General features: G+C 43.4%; 1 protein-coding gene across 2 annotated transcripts in view; it reads left to right on the top strand.

The window, feature by feature from the left end:
- The first annotated feature begins 249 nt into the window (after positions 1-249).
- The window catches only part of NUP214 (nucleoporin 214), a 39,319-nt gene continuing 22,991 nt past the window's right edge, over positions 250-16,577 (top strand). For both annotated transcript variants that reach the window (XM_065035801.1, XM_013370612.3), the window contains exons 1-21: positions 250-398; positions 1,706-1,901; positions 2,277-2,428; positions 2,697-2,901; positions 3,365-3,435; positions 3,766-3,829; positions 4,177-4,280; positions 4,825-4,931; positions 5,553-5,619; positions 6,200-6,323; positions 7,740-7,901; positions 8,870-9,323; positions 10,595-10,767; positions 11,452-11,543; positions 12,112-12,201; positions 12,549-12,698; positions 12,927-13,085; positions 14,961-15,064; positions 15,485-15,667; positions 16,126-16,211; positions 16,325-16,408. In XM_065035801.1, coding sequence (XP_064891873.1) covers positions 357-398; positions 1,706-1,901; positions 2,277-2,428; positions 2,697-2,901; positions 3,365-3,435; positions 3,766-3,829; positions 4,177-4,280; positions 4,825-4,931; positions 5,553-5,619; positions 6,200-6,323; positions 7,740-7,901; positions 8,870-9,323; positions 10,595-10,767; positions 11,452-11,543; positions 12,112-12,201; positions 12,549-12,698; positions 12,927-13,085; positions 14,961-15,064; positions 15,485-15,667; positions 16,126-16,211; positions 16,325-16,408 — 2,869 coding nt within the window. In that variant the 5' untranslated portion in view covers positions 250-356. The remainder of the gene's footprint in view (positions 399-1,705; positions 1,902-2,276; positions 2,429-2,696; positions 2,902-3,364; positions 3,436-3,765; positions 3,830-4,176; positions 4,281-4,824; positions 4,932-5,552; positions 5,620-6,199; positions 6,324-7,739; positions 7,902-8,869; positions 9,324-10,594; positions 10,768-11,451; positions 11,544-12,111; positions 12,202-12,548; positions 12,699-12,926; positions 13,086-14,960; positions 15,065-15,484; positions 15,668-16,125; positions 16,212-16,324; positions 16,409-16,577) is intronic.

Below are 16,577 nucleotides of genomic sequence, written 5' to 3'. Positions count from 1 at the left end.
AGCCAGGCCCTGTCCCCAGGGGGTCTGTCCACTCAGGACCCCCGCGTGTGGCCACTGCCACGGAGGCAGGCGCTGCCTCACGACATAACGAACCAAGGGGTTATTAAACACACCCGCTTGCCAAGCAGCCTCTTCCGCCCCCAGGGGTGGCGCTTATGGCCCCGTTCTCCAGCCCCGGGGGGACCCGGCGCCGCGGCGGCTGCGACACAGCGCAGCCCGCTGGAGGACTCAGGCCACCGCGGAGCATAGAGAGCTGCGGGCTAGAGCGGCCCCGCCGGAAGCGGAAGTGAGCGCACTGGCGGGCGCGCGGGGGTTTCCCGGCCGTGTCGTAGGGCCGCGGGGCCGGTGGTGCCGCCATGGGGGACGATATGGACGTGATCCCTGAGCGGGAGATGAAGGTGAGAGGCGGGAGAGAGCAGGGAGACTCTGGGGGAGCAGCCCCCGGTGGTGAGGGGGTGTCAGGCGGTTTGGCTCGGGCTGGTTTAGGCCGGGAGGGGGTGACAGACCGTGGAGGGGGTCGTCTGGGCCCGTGAGGGGAACGGGGCTTGGGGAGGACTTGTCCTGGGCCGTGAGGGGTGGTGGGCTGTGGGAGAGACTTGACTTGGGCTGTGGGGCTGGCAGGCCAGTGGTGGGGACATTTCCAGGCATCCTTGTGAAGCACCTGAGGAATTTTCAGCAGAGTCCGGTACCAGCCTGTGGAGTGGAAGAGAGAGGGCATGGCGCGCCCTGTGGTGAGGGGGGGGCTTGGTAACACCCGGGAAGGGAGAGGCACAGTGTGCCGGTTGGAGGAACTTTATTTTGGGAGAGGAGTGGTGTGTTTCCCAGACCTGTCAGCATGTCTTGTGCTGGGAATCTCCTGCTTTGGGGCACAGCATGTGTGATTATTGCCTATGGGACAGCATAAAGGGGAGTCTTGCTGTGTGGTGCCAGCCGAGCCCGTTGCTGTGTCTCCAAAGTTTTGCTGCGAGGCTTTATAAATGAGGACACAGGGTTCGGATTCCTGTAGCCCAGGTGGATCTTCCTGCAGCTGCTTTCTGCTCAGGCCTCTTCAAAAACAAGAGACTTCAGCTGTTTGTTTTGCAGGAGGTTCTGAGTTGCCACAGCCTCCTCAGGTTGCAGGAATGTACTTATTCAGTGCTTTGGCAATAACTTGGAAATAAAACTCAGGTGGTTGATTTGAGTTACTGACATTCAATCCAATGCTCAGTTCAACAATTGGCACCTTGGGAAGAGACTCGTTCCTAAGGGGAACCTCAGGTTTTCCATGCTGGTAGTGCAACTGCTGTTTCTTAATTCACTCTGTGGTTTGGGAGTTTTTATTCCTTGCTCTGCTTTTCTCTTCCTCCTTTTACAAAAGGACAATGTAAATTATGAGATAAGTGAATGCAAAAAGCCCAAATTTGTTTATACAAAGTAATTGCTGGAGGTGGGTGGAAGGGAATAACTGTATCTGTTCTGTGTGTCATTAATTACAGAAGCAAACAAAGATTCATCTAAGTAGATATGTGCTTTGTAGCTTTAAGGCAACAGGGTTTTTTCAGTCATGTTATATCTCTGCTTTGTCCCCAGTGGGTGGGGACCCTGCCTTGGCATGTGTTTTGTATTTCTTGTGGAGAAACTTTGCAACTTGCTGTCTAGAGAAACTGAAGTAAACCATCCCCTGCATGAGCATGTGTACAGCTGCTTCCCAACTCTCTCACGACAGGATTTTCAGTTCAGAGCGCTGAAGAAGGTCCGCATCTTCGATGCTCCTGATGATCTTCCAAAAGAGCGCTCCAGCCTCCTCGCAGTGTCTAACAAATACGGTCTGGTCTTTGCTGGTGGAGGAACCAGTTTGCAAATCTTTCACACCAAAAATCTTCTCATGCAGAACCAGCTGGGAGAAGATCCCAATAAAATCGGTAAGGGATGTCTCGCGGTCTTTCCGGAGACAGATTTGTATGGGCTTTTCTGATCTGATAGTTGTTGGGAACACATCACTGAGGTGCTGCTGTTCAGGCATCATTCAGGTTTGGTCATCTGTACTTATTTTTCCTCCAGGTTACTGAAGGAGGGAAGTGGAATTTTCTTAGGAATTTGGCAACTCTTGAGACTGTATTGATAGAGATGAAGCGAGTTGCTTTCACTCAGTTTTTCTACATTAGCTTTGAGAGCCACTGTTAATAAGACTGTTGATTTTTGCATAAACTTGTTCTAATGCTATTATTTTACAAGAACAGTTATTGTTATTTATATTAATCCCATTCATTCTATCTTCCCTTTTTTTGTGTTTTAAGTGGAGAATGTTCAGAGTACCTTAGTTCCCATGAAGTTTCCTGTGCAGCACCTGGCTCTGAGCTGTGATAATCTCACACTGTCTGTCTGTATGATGTCCAGTGAGATCGGTTCCTTCATTGGCTTTTTTGATGTCCGCACATTCTTAAATCAGGTAAAACATGTGCAAAGTGGGTTTGCTTTTTGGTTTGGTTTGTTTTTTTTTGAGAATATAACAGGAGGAGAGACATAGCTTGGGTGGGACTTTGTCTCTCTGTGGAAGGTGACCTGTAAAGGAATTCTTCAGTAAACTCAAAATCTGCTTCTTATATTTATCAGTCGTTACTGTATAGGAGGGTCAAAACTGCTTTGAATTACGTCTTTAGGAGAACTTAGTTTCGTGCTCAGCTTTGACCATCTCAAGTATTTGTCTTTTCTAAAAGACAAAACAGCAGAAACGTGCATTTGCGTATCACAAACTGGCCAAGGACGCGGGAAATGCAGCGATGGTCAACGACCTGAAGTGGAACCCCGCCAGCCCTGCCATGGTGGCCATCTGCCTGTCCGATGGCAGCATCTCCGTCCTGCAGGTCACGGACTCTGTGAAAGTGTACGCCACGCTGCCGTCCTCCATCGCCGTTACATCTGGTGAGTGGCAGCCCCAGATAGAGAAGAGTAGAAGTGAAGATAGCTGTTAAAAGGCTGTTTGTCTCAAGAGGAGGTTTCTCTAAAAAAATTCTCAAAAAGGAAATATTTAATCTCCCTAAGACTTGGAAAAATGTCTTACAGTATATCTGCTCTTTCCCAGTTGATTGGGGGAGCTGCATCTTGTGGATTAATCAAATGTGTTCACCTGTGGTTTGTGCTGCCTCAGGCTTGACTGTCATTTCCAAGGAAGCATGCAGATAAGAGTTGTCATCAGTTGTTTTTTCGATCTGTGCAGTCTTGCATTCTCTGTGACTGAGTGAACCCCTACTCATTTAATACAGATTCATGCTATTTTGCAGGCAGAAAAATTGTGGTTTTAAATTGTTGGTCCTCCTGCTTTTGTGGAGCCTTGTAACTCTCCAGTTCCTTAGTGCTAACAAAATTGTCTTTCTTTTTTGCTTAGTGTGTTGGAGCCCCAAGGGAAAACAACTGGCTGTAGGGAAGCAAAATGGCACCGTGGTGCAATATCTGCCTGTAAGTGTTGTTGCTAGTAAAGTTGTATGTCTGCTGAGTAGTTTGCTTTATTTTCTTTGCATCGCAAGCTACAGAATTTAGTCAGGTGGCACATGGTGTGAGCCATGTGAAGCTGCCCAACCCCTCTGGTAAATATTAAAGGGTTTTAGACCAATGCTGGGTTTAAGATTTGCACCTGCCACTTAAATGTTATGATTTCAGAGTGGCATGTGGTGAGTGTTAAAGAGTGGGTGAGTTGCTCTAAACCAGTTCTCTGGGCTTTCTGCAAACCTTGCAATTGACTTCGTTTGGTGCCTTTTTCTTTGAATTTAAGGGTAGTTTTATTTGCAGAATCTGCAGGAGAAGAAAGTAATCCCTTGTCCTCCCTTTTATGACTCGGACAATCCTGTTAAAGGTACATATTTTTATTTCTTCTTTTAAAATACTATTACTCATTTATCCTCATGTTGTTTTTAGTTATAACCATGCTAGTGTCCTGTGCTAGTTACATAATTGCAGTGTGGTTTTGTTCGTTGTTTTCATTTGGATATGCTAAACCATCATCCCTGTTTGGAAACAGTAGTGTCATGCTTTGCCTGTGATATCATCAAGCAAATCAAATACATTCTTTTGGTTAGTGTTTGAAATTTTTGGGATCACACAGTTTTTGTCCCTAATAAGATTGATGTTCTGCAGACAGATCATTAAAAGGAAATATCCTGAAGTGTTCCTGGCTGAGGTATTTGTTTCCTTCTCTTTCAGTTTTGGACGTCCTGTGGATTGGCACGTATGTTTTTACTATTGTGTATGCAGCGGCTGATGGGACGCTGGAAACGCCCCCGGAAGTGGTCGTAGCCATATTGCCTGTAAGTGCCAGCAAGTTACAATGACAGAAGTGTTTGTTGCTTGTTATTAACTTGTTTATTACAATGACAAGTTGCTTTTATTATTCACATTGGCATCATGTAGGATTTGAGTTTGGTACTGCTGTGAATTGTGGGTTTGGGGGGACTGAGTGGAGGTTGTATCCACTTGAAAGCCGATCAGTAACCTGTTCTCTGCCAAGATCAAATTGGGAACGCTTGGGAAGAAAACCTTGCCTGATGTAGAGTCCTGATACATGTTTTTGTTTAGGTTAGGGAGATTTTTAGGCCTGATGGTATGCTCTTATTTAGTATCAGGTTATTAATTGCTGAGGGTGTTGTGAGATGTAAACTCTTTATTGTTCCTGTATATTTTGGAGGAGAGTTTGGGTTTGTTTACTTTGTTCTTTATTTTTCAAGTGGTCTCATGATGCTGGTTCTCTCTTGAAGTATGTGGCAGTTATTGGTGTACCCTGATACAGTCATATTTATGGGAGATTACTTGATTTCTGCATTGGAAGGTAAATTACCAATGTTGGTCTTACAGAAAAAGGAAGAGAAGCGACCAGAGAAGTTTGTTAATTTCATGGAGCCTTGCTACGGCAGCTGCACAGAGAGACAGCATCATTACTTCCTCAACTACGTTGAGGAATGGTGAGTGGCAGGAATCACGGCACAGCCTTTGCCTTGTGCTGCGTGTCTGAGTGCGCTTCTCAGTTGTTGTGTTCCTCCCTTTTGTAAACTATATCTAACTTGAATATGAGGTGAATGAAATTGTTATTTAGAAAATGCTTTGTGGAAGTACAGCTAATTTCTCCTGCAAGCTTTATCTCTGTGCCAACATACCGATCTGTCTTGTGAGAATACTTATTATTCTTTAAAATCTGTCATAACCATTTCCCTTGAGATTGTAAGTCATAGGTTGGGTAAAGCATGAACTTGTTTTCTCCCTTAATTGTGTACCTGTGTGAAGAAGCTGCTTCTAGCTTTTCTACTACGTGACTTGGACCATAATTATTTATGATGATACAGTGGCTGCCAAATCACTGTTTGGCAAAGAGTTTCAGCCCCTGTTGACTGCTTTTAAAGAAAAAAAAAAAATTCCACAGTGGTGTAGCGAATCGTATTTCCCTCATCTTGGGAGGAAAAGTCAGTTCCATATTATAAATTGTATTCCTAGCTACAAATTTGTATAGATAATAAAGAATTGTGGATCTGGGGACCTTGCCTTGGATCCTCATGTTGGTTTTAACCCACTTGTGTCCATGCTTACAGGGATCTAGTTCTGGCAGCTTCTGCAGCTTCCACAGAAGTCAGCATTCTTGCCAGGCAGGGGGATCAGGTAATGTTCTTGTTCCTGTTGCATTTGTCCATATGTACCTTCCATTTCTAGAAAATCTAAGCAAGTATCACCTGTGTAAGAGCTGGAATACAAAGAGATGGTATATTTGAAAAAAACAAACAAACAGCCCAAAGTCAAAAAAAACACAACCCTTTCTTTTTACATCTGAGTTGTACAGAAACTTAATTCATAGATGGATGAGAGATTTGAGTGACGCAAAAGGATAAACTGAAACACAGTGTGTTGTGGACCAAGCGCCAGAAATCTGTTTTTTCATTATTCACTTGGTAGTATCAAAATTTGGTTCAACTCACTATAATAAAGTGATTCATGTGAGGTCATTAATTGAAGTTAAACATTAAATCTGTCTGACCTCACTGAACTCTGACATGCAATGATGTGTGAGAAATCACACACAAATCTGTGAAGAGCCTTGATGTTATTTGTTAATCTGACAAATTTAAGTAGATGCTCTCTAGCTTTTTGTGCAGTCTTATCTTTCAATTGTAGTGGTCTAGAGTTCTGAGGAAGGCCGACCGCATGAAAACAGAAGTCAAAATAATGGCCTTACTTTTTGCAGAACTGGGAATCGTGGGTTTTGGAGGACTCCAGCAGAGCAGAACTTCCTGTGACAGACAAGAGCGATGACACTCTGCCTGTTGGCGTTGCTGTAGATTACACCAGTAACTTGCCCATCCCAATCAGTAAGTCCTGTTAGTCTTTCTTGTGGAACAGTCCAATAATAGCAATATATGAGAGATTTTTGAGGGGCAGCCTGGTTCTCAGGGTTCTAGGGGATTGCTCTGAAAGGGAGACTGACAGAGAATCCATCCTGCCTTTTCATACCAAGCCCACAGCACATGTGGGCTTACTTCTGTGTAAGGCTTCAAATGGCAAAGTGTTTAATAAAATACAGTTCTTCCTCAAAGTTTTTGGCAGCCTGGGATACTGCACTAGCAGACGTGGCAAACAAAGCACCTGGGTTATGTCTGTGTTTTACAGAGCTGGGATAACAGTGAGTTTAAAGGAGTTACATTCTAACACTGGGGATTTCGGACAGCCTGGGAGGCTTGCTTTCTTCTTGGAGCTTATGTCGTTTTGCAGAACTGTTTTGTATGAAGTACATTTGTGCTGATCTAAAGGAAAAGTGGGTTAGTTTCAAAGCCAGAAAAAAACAGAGATCATGGAGGTGAATGCGTAGGTTTTAATTCTGCATTAAAGCACAGGGCCTGCACTGACTGAACCCTGCTGTGCTCTACATCTCCCCAGTTCCATTATTGCTGTACCTTCTGTGCTGCCTGAAGGCCCTTCAAAGCACCTTGTCAGAGGCTGAAGCTGAAACTACATTTGAGCTATTGTGTTGTACCTTAGTGAATTCTGAATACTCTCTCTTGAAACCCAGAGACAGATTGAAATAGAGATGCCTTCAGGCAGAGTGGAAGGTACTGCAGTCAGGAGTTCCTGAAGAGCACAGGAGGGTGCCGATTAACTGAGAACTTTACCTGGCTGAAAACCTACAGAAGGGAATTGAGGTCAACCTTTGTACTTGAATGAAAAATGGATTTTGAAGCATTTTCTCTCTTAATCTGTACAGTTACTGGATTAAGAAATCTGTCAGGGCAGCTTTTTTTAAGACCAAGTTGTGCTGCCTTAGAGTTTTTAGAAATGTTTTTGGAGAAGCCTTTTGCATATTCTCTGTGCTCTCACAGGCTGCAATCAGCTTGATTTTAGCTGCACATTAATTGGCTTTGCAGTTGACAGCAAGTTTGGATTTCAAAGAAACCTCATTTGTCTTGGAGCTTGTTCCCATGTGGAACCTACCCTTCCCTGGCATGGTTTTCTTGAAGAACTGATAGGTAGAGAAACACGGCCATCCACTGCACTGCCCGACAAACAAAGCACCATGAGCATAGTAGATTTTTCATTAAGTCAGAAATAGCAAGGGATAAAGAAGGAAAAAAAGAGAATTGGGTATTCACGGGGAAGGGAACCAAGATACAGGTGAAAGACAGAAGGGTGAAATGTAATAAATATTGTGCTAAGCAAGTCATGTGAAGGTGCCAGTAGGATCAGAACAGGAAACTTTGGCTGTGGGACTTAACCTACATGGTCTCTGGCAGGTGACGAGAAGACCCTTCCTCCAGCTCCAGTTCTGATCTTGTTGTCTACGGATGGTGTGCTCTGCCCATTTTACATGATCAACCAAAACCCAGGGGTCAGATCACTTATTGTGACCCCAGAGCCGTTGCCGTTAGTAGGGGAGAGAGTTCCGAAATCGACAGGTAAGTGCTCCAGTGGGTTAGGGAAACACTTGCATTTGTGGATCTTTGTCATCTTCATCTGTAAGTGGTCACAGAAAAGACTTTTTTTTTCTTTATAATGATAATGGCGAGCAGTTCTTGAGTGTTTTGACCCCTCTGCGGAATGAGGCCAAAGCAATTCCAGGAGGCCCTTTGCCCAGCTTTGGGGTGTGTGACTGGGACTGCAGCAGTGACAGTGGGCTCTGCCTGGGGACAAGGATCAAGCACTGTGCAGAGCCAGAGCAGGGTCTGTGTGCTTCAGAGACGTGATGGTTCTCCTCCATATGTTTTGCCACAGGAGACCATGAGATGAACTAAAGTGTTTGGCTGCAGCAGAAGCTCATTTTAAACAATAGCTTTTCACAGCACTGTGAAAATTGTGTTAGCAGGTGAAGAGTTGTCAAGGTTTAAGGCAGTGCGACCCCGCTGGGAGTAGTAGTTTTGTCTGAGTTATGTGTTGTCATATGCGGTGTGAGGTGGGCAGGTAAGCTGATTGTGTTGCTTGTCTGCAGGCATGCAGTAATAATTGCAAACCCACCATTTCCTTCCCTAAGCCCAAATTTGCTTCTCCTTCCCCAAACAGAATGCTTTTATTTGGCAGCCTGCCTCCCTGCAGCACTGGCCAGCTTCTGCGTTGACAGCCTGTTCTATTTGAGATGGCAGGAACCTCATCAGAATCAATGGGGAAAAGTGAAGCCTTTTCATGAGAAATTCCAAACAACATTAATCTAGACAGACTGTAGTATTGATCGTGGCTTGGACTTGGTGCAGTTGCTGTATCACTTAGTGGGTTTGGGGACTGGAAGGCCTGACTCTGTCATCTCTCTTCCTCATTGTCTGTCCAGTGAGCGAGGTAGTGCTGAACTGTCCCCATTTGACCTTGCGATACCTTCTGCCATTAGTCACTGCCGCTAAACGAGTCTCTTCCTTCCCCATTTGTCTTTCTGCAGGAAGTACTGCCACGACTCCAACCACTCCTCCAACTTCCGGAAAGACTGACACAGCACCAGGTGTTGCTCTGGCTGTGCCTGCCTCAAGTCAACCCCCGGCAGCGGGTGGAGCGGCTGCTTTTTCCTTTGTGGCTTCAGCTGTGAAGATGCCCGGAACTACGGGCAGTGATCCTCAGTCTTTCTCCTTTGCCACTGATGCCTCCAAGCCAGCTCTGGCTCCCAGTCTGACTGGAGCAGCAACGTTCTCCTTCTCCTCTCCTCCTAAGGCATCTGTGACTCCTGCACCTTCTGTAGTCACCACCACAGCTACTGCCACCTCCTTTTCATTTGGATCTGTGAACTTTAAACCAGCTGCAGAAAGCTCGCCTGGGCCACCAGTCTCCACAACACCTGTTGCACAGAAGTCATCTTTTGCACCTTCAGCTTCTGCAGTCAAAGTGAACCTCAATGAGAAGTAAATACAGTACTTAATGCAGTGGCTAGACACTTGTTAAATTGCATGGATGTGAAGATGGTTTCTGGCTTTTTGCCCTGACAGCTGTTCCCCCTGCTCCCAGGGAAGCACTGAGGAAGGCTCTCTTTATGCCACACATGGCTGTCTTGCTCTGAAAACCTTCTGTGCTTCCCATACCAGAGGTTACATTCATGGACAAAATACTAGTGGAGGGAAGATGCGAAAATTAGAGTGATAATTTACCAAATTGCCAGAGACCTAGTTGTTTCATGTCTGATTTGTAGGCGTCAAACAGTAATTCTGTGCCTTGGTTTGGCTCAAATCATGGTTAAAGGCTCTTGGGAACAATGGGGTTTGAAATCCTTTATGTCTGGAACTGGTTTAGTTGTGGTGATAGCGCAAGTTTCTTTGTTTCTTGAAGGTTCCTTACCCCTGACCTAAAGAGTAACTTGCAGATCTGATAGGAAGCTTAATCTATAGCTGATAGATTTCTTTTCCCCTCCTGTATTCAGTGGAGAGGGTGGGTTTGTTCTCAAATGGATGCTTGCTCACTGAACACAAGATCTGAAGTCTTCAAAGCTTGTTCATATACTGACTCTCCCCTCCAACTCCTGAGACTTGCTATCTTTTTTAGGAAAAATCATTTAAAAACAGCTATGTTAATTGTAGTTGTTTTCTGTGGAGAGCAATTCTAATGTAAATGCATCATAAGAAATTTCTGATGGTTCAAATGATTATTTTTTAATTAGAAGAATCTTTACTACACCAGGATCTGATGGTAGCTCTTTCAGCTTTTAAAATTTTATATTTTGTCTATAAAGTAAATGATATGCTTGTGAATTGGCTATTGAAATTGCCTGCCTTGAGGAGCTGAGATTGCAGATGAATGGAATTTCATATTTTGCAAAACTTCTGTTTTAGCATTGATGCAAGGATGATGAAAGACAGCTCAGATTTGTTACAGGTGGTGCTTTGGTGTGAAATAATGAGATGCATTTTGAAGCAGAGTAGTATTTCTTGTTGGTGTTTGGCTTTTGTTCACTAGGTGGGTCTATAGTAGCAGGCTTGGTGCTTCCATATATTCAGAAATGATCCTGAATGGCTCCTTGCCACTGTCTCCAGAAGCTACACTTGTAAGTTTGTGTCTGGAGCTCGAGTTGTTTTGACTTCAAGGGGATGCTAAATTCATTAGAACTTAGTGCTTCATTTTGGATGGAGGGACACAGCCAAGACCAGTTCAGAGCTGAAAGATGTTCTGCTTTCTCTTGCAGGTTCACTGCTGTAGACACCTCTTCTCCCACTAGCAGCAGTCAGTGGACTTCCCCAATGTTTTCGTTCTCAGCTGCTTCAAAACCTGCTTCTGGAGGTCCTCTGGGCCAGTCCTCACCCCTCGCAGCCTCTCCTACCACACCACTGAAGGCTTCGACCCCTGTACCTGCAGCAGGTAGGAATCTGATGCATATTGTTGGGAATAACACGTTATAAACAATGTTCTAAAAGTTTTAGGATGCAATGAGCTTCATTTGGCTTCTTTCTTTCTTGTTTTTCATGCTGTGTTTACTGATGCAGCAGAAGTCCTTGATTTGCACGCCATAGTGATGTTGATGGACTTAGTACTGAAACTGAGATGTTTTTCCATTTGTGCACCTTGTTCCCCAGACAGCTGTATGTGAAACAAATATATTCACCTTCTTAAGTTCATCCAGAAGTTCTGGCATTTTCAGTGATGTGTAATACAGCTCTGATTCTGAATATTCTGGGCAGTCACACAAGTCATTGCCTTATCTTGCATCTGGGGTAACTAGAGTTGAAAATGGTCACAAATGAGTTTTCATTAGATGGCATTTGTTAGCAGAATAATATTCCATTTCTCAGATGATCGTGTGACTGGGGCTTTTAAGGTCCCCTGGGAGTGGTACAGCCAGATATTGAAGAGTGGGAGTTGTTAGCCTTAGCAGAGAACTGGGATGGGATTAAAACAGCACCTAAAGAAGGTGTTTTGTGCTGGGGCCTGTACCACTGTTGGTTTTGGATTTGACAGCGATGATTATCATCGTGTCTGATCACAACTTGTTTTCTCAGGCTTTGTGTAAGTTTATAAGTCACTGTTCATCATCTTAAATTCCAGTGTCACGTCCTGCTCAGAGTGTACCTTCAGCTTCTACACTACAGAAGTCAGCCAAAATCACCCCGTCTGCAGCGAAGCCAAGCTCTACTCAGGTAGTGGGAACTTGAGTGAGTTCTTTAGTGGGAGAATGTTGTACATGGCCCATGAATTGCTTCAGATTCATTGGACTGAATGACTGCTCTTTGGTCAAAGAATTACCTAGCAAATCTGTGGGACTAAAACTATGTTCTATTTATGTCTTTAGAGAGCTGTGTTTTGATGTATCTTGTCATAATCAGAGTTGTAGAAACTAATTCTTTCTCTTGTTAGAGAAATGAGGTTTCATGGCTTTCCTAGCTAATAAGCAGTTGAGACGCCTTAACAGCGTATTGAGAGTGACACCAAATTTGTTGGGTATTAAAATGAAAGCAGTAATACAGAGCAGCCCACAAAAATTTCCTTTGCTTTCATGAAGCTTTGGCCCCATGTGCATACCAGTCTTGGTTTACCACGGAACTGGTATTGATGCTTATAACAGTTGTCTCCCTGATGACTGATGGACTGGACTGGTGATGGGTGAATGGAGTTTCTAACATCAGGCATTTTTTGATATTTTAAGTTCCTTATTGCTAAGGATATATCCCTAATATTGGCTTTGGGTTTGTTTTGGTTTGTTTTCAGGGCAAATCAGCACTCCCCAGCACACCTTTAGAGAAACAGGCCCACCAGTGGAAGGATTCAGACCCTGTCATAGCAGGAATCAGAGAGGAGGTGAGATACACAAGCAGTTTATAAGTACACAGACACTTATTTTTCAGTTCACGTATGTTCATATGGTGTCTGTCAGTAGTTTAGGAATCAGAATGGAAATTTTTTCCAAGATGATCAGCCTGGTTTGTAATTGCTGTTTGTGTGTCCTGTTCAGTCATCTTTAATTTCAGTCACCGCACTGGAAAAATTGAGTATTCTTTCCTATTAATGTTCAAGAAGAATTTCCTGCTTGGACTGCAAAGTGACAAGTGTTTATGGTTTAGCAGAAACGTTGTCCAAGACCTGTGACATTTGTTCCAGACCCTGATGTGTTTCGGTGACTGTGCTTTCTTCCCCTGACTTCATAGATTGCACATTTTCAGAAGGAGATGGAGGAGCTGAAAGCCCGGACTTCCAAAGCCTGTTTCCAAGTGGGTACTCCAGAGGAAATGAAGATGTTGCGGTCAGAGTCAGATGATCTTCACACCTTCCTCTTGGAAATTAAAGAGACAACAGAGGTGAGCAGAGTATCTTCAAACTGCTTAACTCCTCAGCAATGACTGTTGTGCTTAACCTGCTAAAACTGAGCTGTTGTAGATGGAACATCTGACTGTGCTGCTTTAATGTGGGGGTGACATTTGCATTTGTACTTTCAGGCAGGTGCCTGCAGAAGCCCCTGTTCTAGAGATGGCAATGAAAGAATGTTTCTTTGAACCTTGTCACGTCTGTTCTATTTCTGTTTGCAGTCACTTCATGGAGATATTAGTATTCTGAAGACAACTTTGCTGGAGGGATTTGCAGGGGTAGAGGAGGCTAGAGAACAGAATGTACGGAATCACAGCTCGGGGTATTTACACTTGCTCTATACAAAACCTTTGGATCCCAAGAGTGAAGCACAGCTTCAGGTATGAAACATGTCACCCAACTTCTAATCTAGAGTTTTTTATATAAAACAGACTTGCATGTGCAAGTGCCCAGCAGTTTTGTTCTGCCCTGGGTATTTGCTATTTCTTTTATAGTTTAGTAAAAGTGTGAGTTTTGTTTTCCCTGAGTTTGCAAGACATGCTGAAAATCATCTCCTAAAGCTCTTCTGTGTTGTTGTCATTTGCGGTAATGATTCAAAACTCCAGCTGAAGTGGTACACCTGAGATCCAAGGCTATTCTAAACTTAGAATGTGACTCTTGACACCCTGTTCCCTCTCGGCCTGTAGTGTTTGCTCAGAGAATTCAGTTAGAAGAATTTTTTTTCAACACTTTGTAGAAGAGTTCTTGGAATTATTTTTATCTTCAGCAAGTGCTTTCTAGAACAATTTGATTTATTATGACTTAGAGAATTGTGTGGTTAATTTCATGGATGACGGAGCATAAAGCTAAATGATATTCTAAAAGCTGGAGCACAAAAGAAAATAACCAGCAGCACATAAAAATGCTTTCAAAGACATGAAAGAAGGTAGGGGTGAATGAAGCACTCTTTCTGTTACAGCTCTGGTGATGAGAGGGCTATTTAACCCTAAGCAAAATAGAGTGAATGTGCCCTACAAATGATACTTGGTCTTTTGTGTGCTCATAAGTTCCCCTCTAGAAGTTTGACCAGCAGGCTGAAGATATAGTTGAATGTCATCTTTGTTACAGTCGGTATCAAGAGGACGCACACAGCCAGTTACTACAAAGCAGCTGACATGAAGTAATTTCTTTTAGGTCTGATCTCTAATCTTCACCTGGGTTCTGTAGATTGATTCACAGTCTTAATTGTTTGCCTGCTCTGTGACATTTCAAGCTTATGCATGTGACTTCAGAGAGATGATAATCTTGAAATGCTTGTTTCACTGATGTAGAGAGAGGATCATGAGGAAAGAATAACAGTGGGAGAGACGCGGAAGGCAAGGAGGGAGCTTTCAGGTCAGCTTTCTGGATTTGGATTGAGGATGGGTGCATCACATTAGAATTTCGTGCTGTATCTTGAAAGCAGTTGCAGTGGGATTTTTCCCAAGCTGTGTTACTTGTCCGCTTCATCATTTTATTTAAGCGAGCGTTTTGTTGAGCTGAAACTAGCTGCAGCTTTAATTTCCATTTTACGAGAGCAGAGTTCAAGTCGTGTTCGTACTGGAGGGATGACAATAGCGAGACTGAAGGCTGGTCTTGTTTAGGGAGCAGGGCTTCTAGCCAGAGGCCTCTGGCTTAGTTGTGCAATTGTGTGGTTGTGGATAAGTCACTTTACTCTCTCTGTGCTTTATTTTTTTAATTATTATTTTCCTACCTATAAAAATCTTGTTAATTCTTTGCCTTATTGTGGGAGTTGTATTTGTGAATGCGTGAATGCTCTCATGAATCACAGTCTGTGAATGCTGGTATCCCAGATCCATGTGGATAGCCTGCAAAGCTTTGATCACCTATAATTGTTACAAGTTTCAACATTGTAAAATAGGAGCAAATGACTCATGATCTGGAAATGAGGTTTGAACTAAGGTTTGTTTTGTATAATGCCTGATGTTAGTAAAACCATTTCTGTAAAGACCTGGTAATGTTTTGCAAATATTATGGAAAGTACTATTTCTAGTTGAGAGCTGGGATGGTATGTCCAAGCCAAACCCTCTGCCTACTCCATTGATAAGTAAATTTTCACTGTGTTGGGTTCTGTTGTGCTGATAAAACTTTCCAGGCAGAAATACGGGAAAGTGCCACATGGCTTGGACTCAATGAGCCCAAAGGGTCTTCAGCTTCTTCACCTGAAACTGAGATTTCTGAAGCGAATTAAAAACTGACTTTATTTTGCATGGTAGGAAATTCGACGCTTGCACCAATACGTGAAGTTTGCTGTTCAGGATGTGAACGATGTTCTGGATTTGGAGTGGGATCGGCACCTGGAACAGAAGAGAAAGCAGAAGTAAGTAACTGAATCTGGAATACAGAACAACTGTAAGACACCTAATGGGACTTATAGGCTCAGACTGTTTGGCTTCACACATGTTATAAGGTTGCTGCATCTCTGTGTACAGTGTTAATAGTGCTTATAGAAAAAAAACCTGTAAAATAAACTTTGTAGAAACCAAATGCATCAATTGGTGGTAGCTAATAAATGAACCACTTTGAAGTAAATGAGCTAAAGGAATAAACTTGCAGCATCTCCAAAGGAGAAGTATTCATTTGAAATGAACTGAACTGTTTTGGTGTTCAAACAAAACCATGTTTGACCTTGTGGAGTTTAAGTAGGTAGAACCACTAAACTACTTTGCATATGTGTGCCTGCTCGTGGCCAGATATATAGAACAGTCCTTATGCCTGTCTTTTCATCTTATTTCTTGAGGCGTCTGATAGTTCCTGAGCGAGAGACTTTGTTCAACACCCTGGCTAATAACCGGGAAATAATCAATCAGCAGAGGAAGAGACTAAATCAGCTCGTGAACAGCCTGCAGCAGCTCCGACTGTATAATCAGACATCTCAATGGAGTGTTCCCAGTGATACATCTTCTCTTAGCAGTGCTCAAAGGTATGTGGAACACGAATTCCTGAGTGGTGTTGACACTCCTCTCTTGCCCCCAGCAATGTGGAAGGGCGTATTCTTCAAAGAATTATGTTCTGTGGATGTGGTGTGGGAGGACAAGATGTCCTAAAAATGATATGAAACTATGCCCAGGTAATACAGAAACTCCTTGGTTATATTCTATGACACACAGTTTGATGATTACTGGAGATTTCCCCTAAAAGTTACAGGTTTTATAGTAAACAGGATAACTGAGCCTCTAGGCTGAGTACTGCTGGTTTTCTGTCCAAATCCAGGGGAAGCAGTGCATGGCTCTTAGAGTTTTCAAAGTTTAAATAGCACAGTGTCTAGAGGAGCCAATTGTTCTTCCAGATGAGCCAATGGTTCTAGTGGTTCCTTTTGTTCCCGATTTGGTTGGTTTCTTTCTGCTGACCATGGTTTTTCACTGCTCTGCCTTGTTCCAGTTTTGACAGTGACCTTGAAAGCCTGCGCAATGCCTTGGTGAAAACTACCTTGGAATCACATGCCAAACCTCTGCCTAAAGTACCTGGTAATTTATTCTTTCTTCCTGGCCTTCACACCATAAATGTGAATAATGCGAATTACTTTTTTGACTTGCAGTTTGATTATAGACTAATAACTGTCGCTTTTTTTTTTTTCCAGCTAAATTGTCCCCTGTGAAACAGGCACAGCTGAGGAATTTTCTAGCCAAGAGGAAAACTCCACCAGTTAGGTCTACAGCTCCAGGTAAACCTTTAGTTATCATAGAATTCTGAAATACTTTCCAGGCGGATGACTTACCTGCTGTCAGTTCTGAAGTTAGCTTTTAGCTTCTCACTCTACTTCTTATTTCCTCTTCCCTCATCTGCTCTCAGTAAGAGTCTCCTTCAGTTACTGTTATGTTGAAGGCTGCCTT

This window comes from Columba livia, chromosome 19 (genome assembly GCF_036013475.1).
Source record: "Columba livia isolate bColLiv1 breed racing homer chromosome 19, bColLiv1.pat.W.v2, whole genome shotgun sequence".
NCBI classification, from domain to species: domain Eukaryota; kingdom Metazoa; phylum Chordata; class Aves; order Columbiformes; family Columbidae; genus Columba; species Columba livia.
This window is presented reverse-complemented; position numbering and strand designations above follow the sequence as displayed.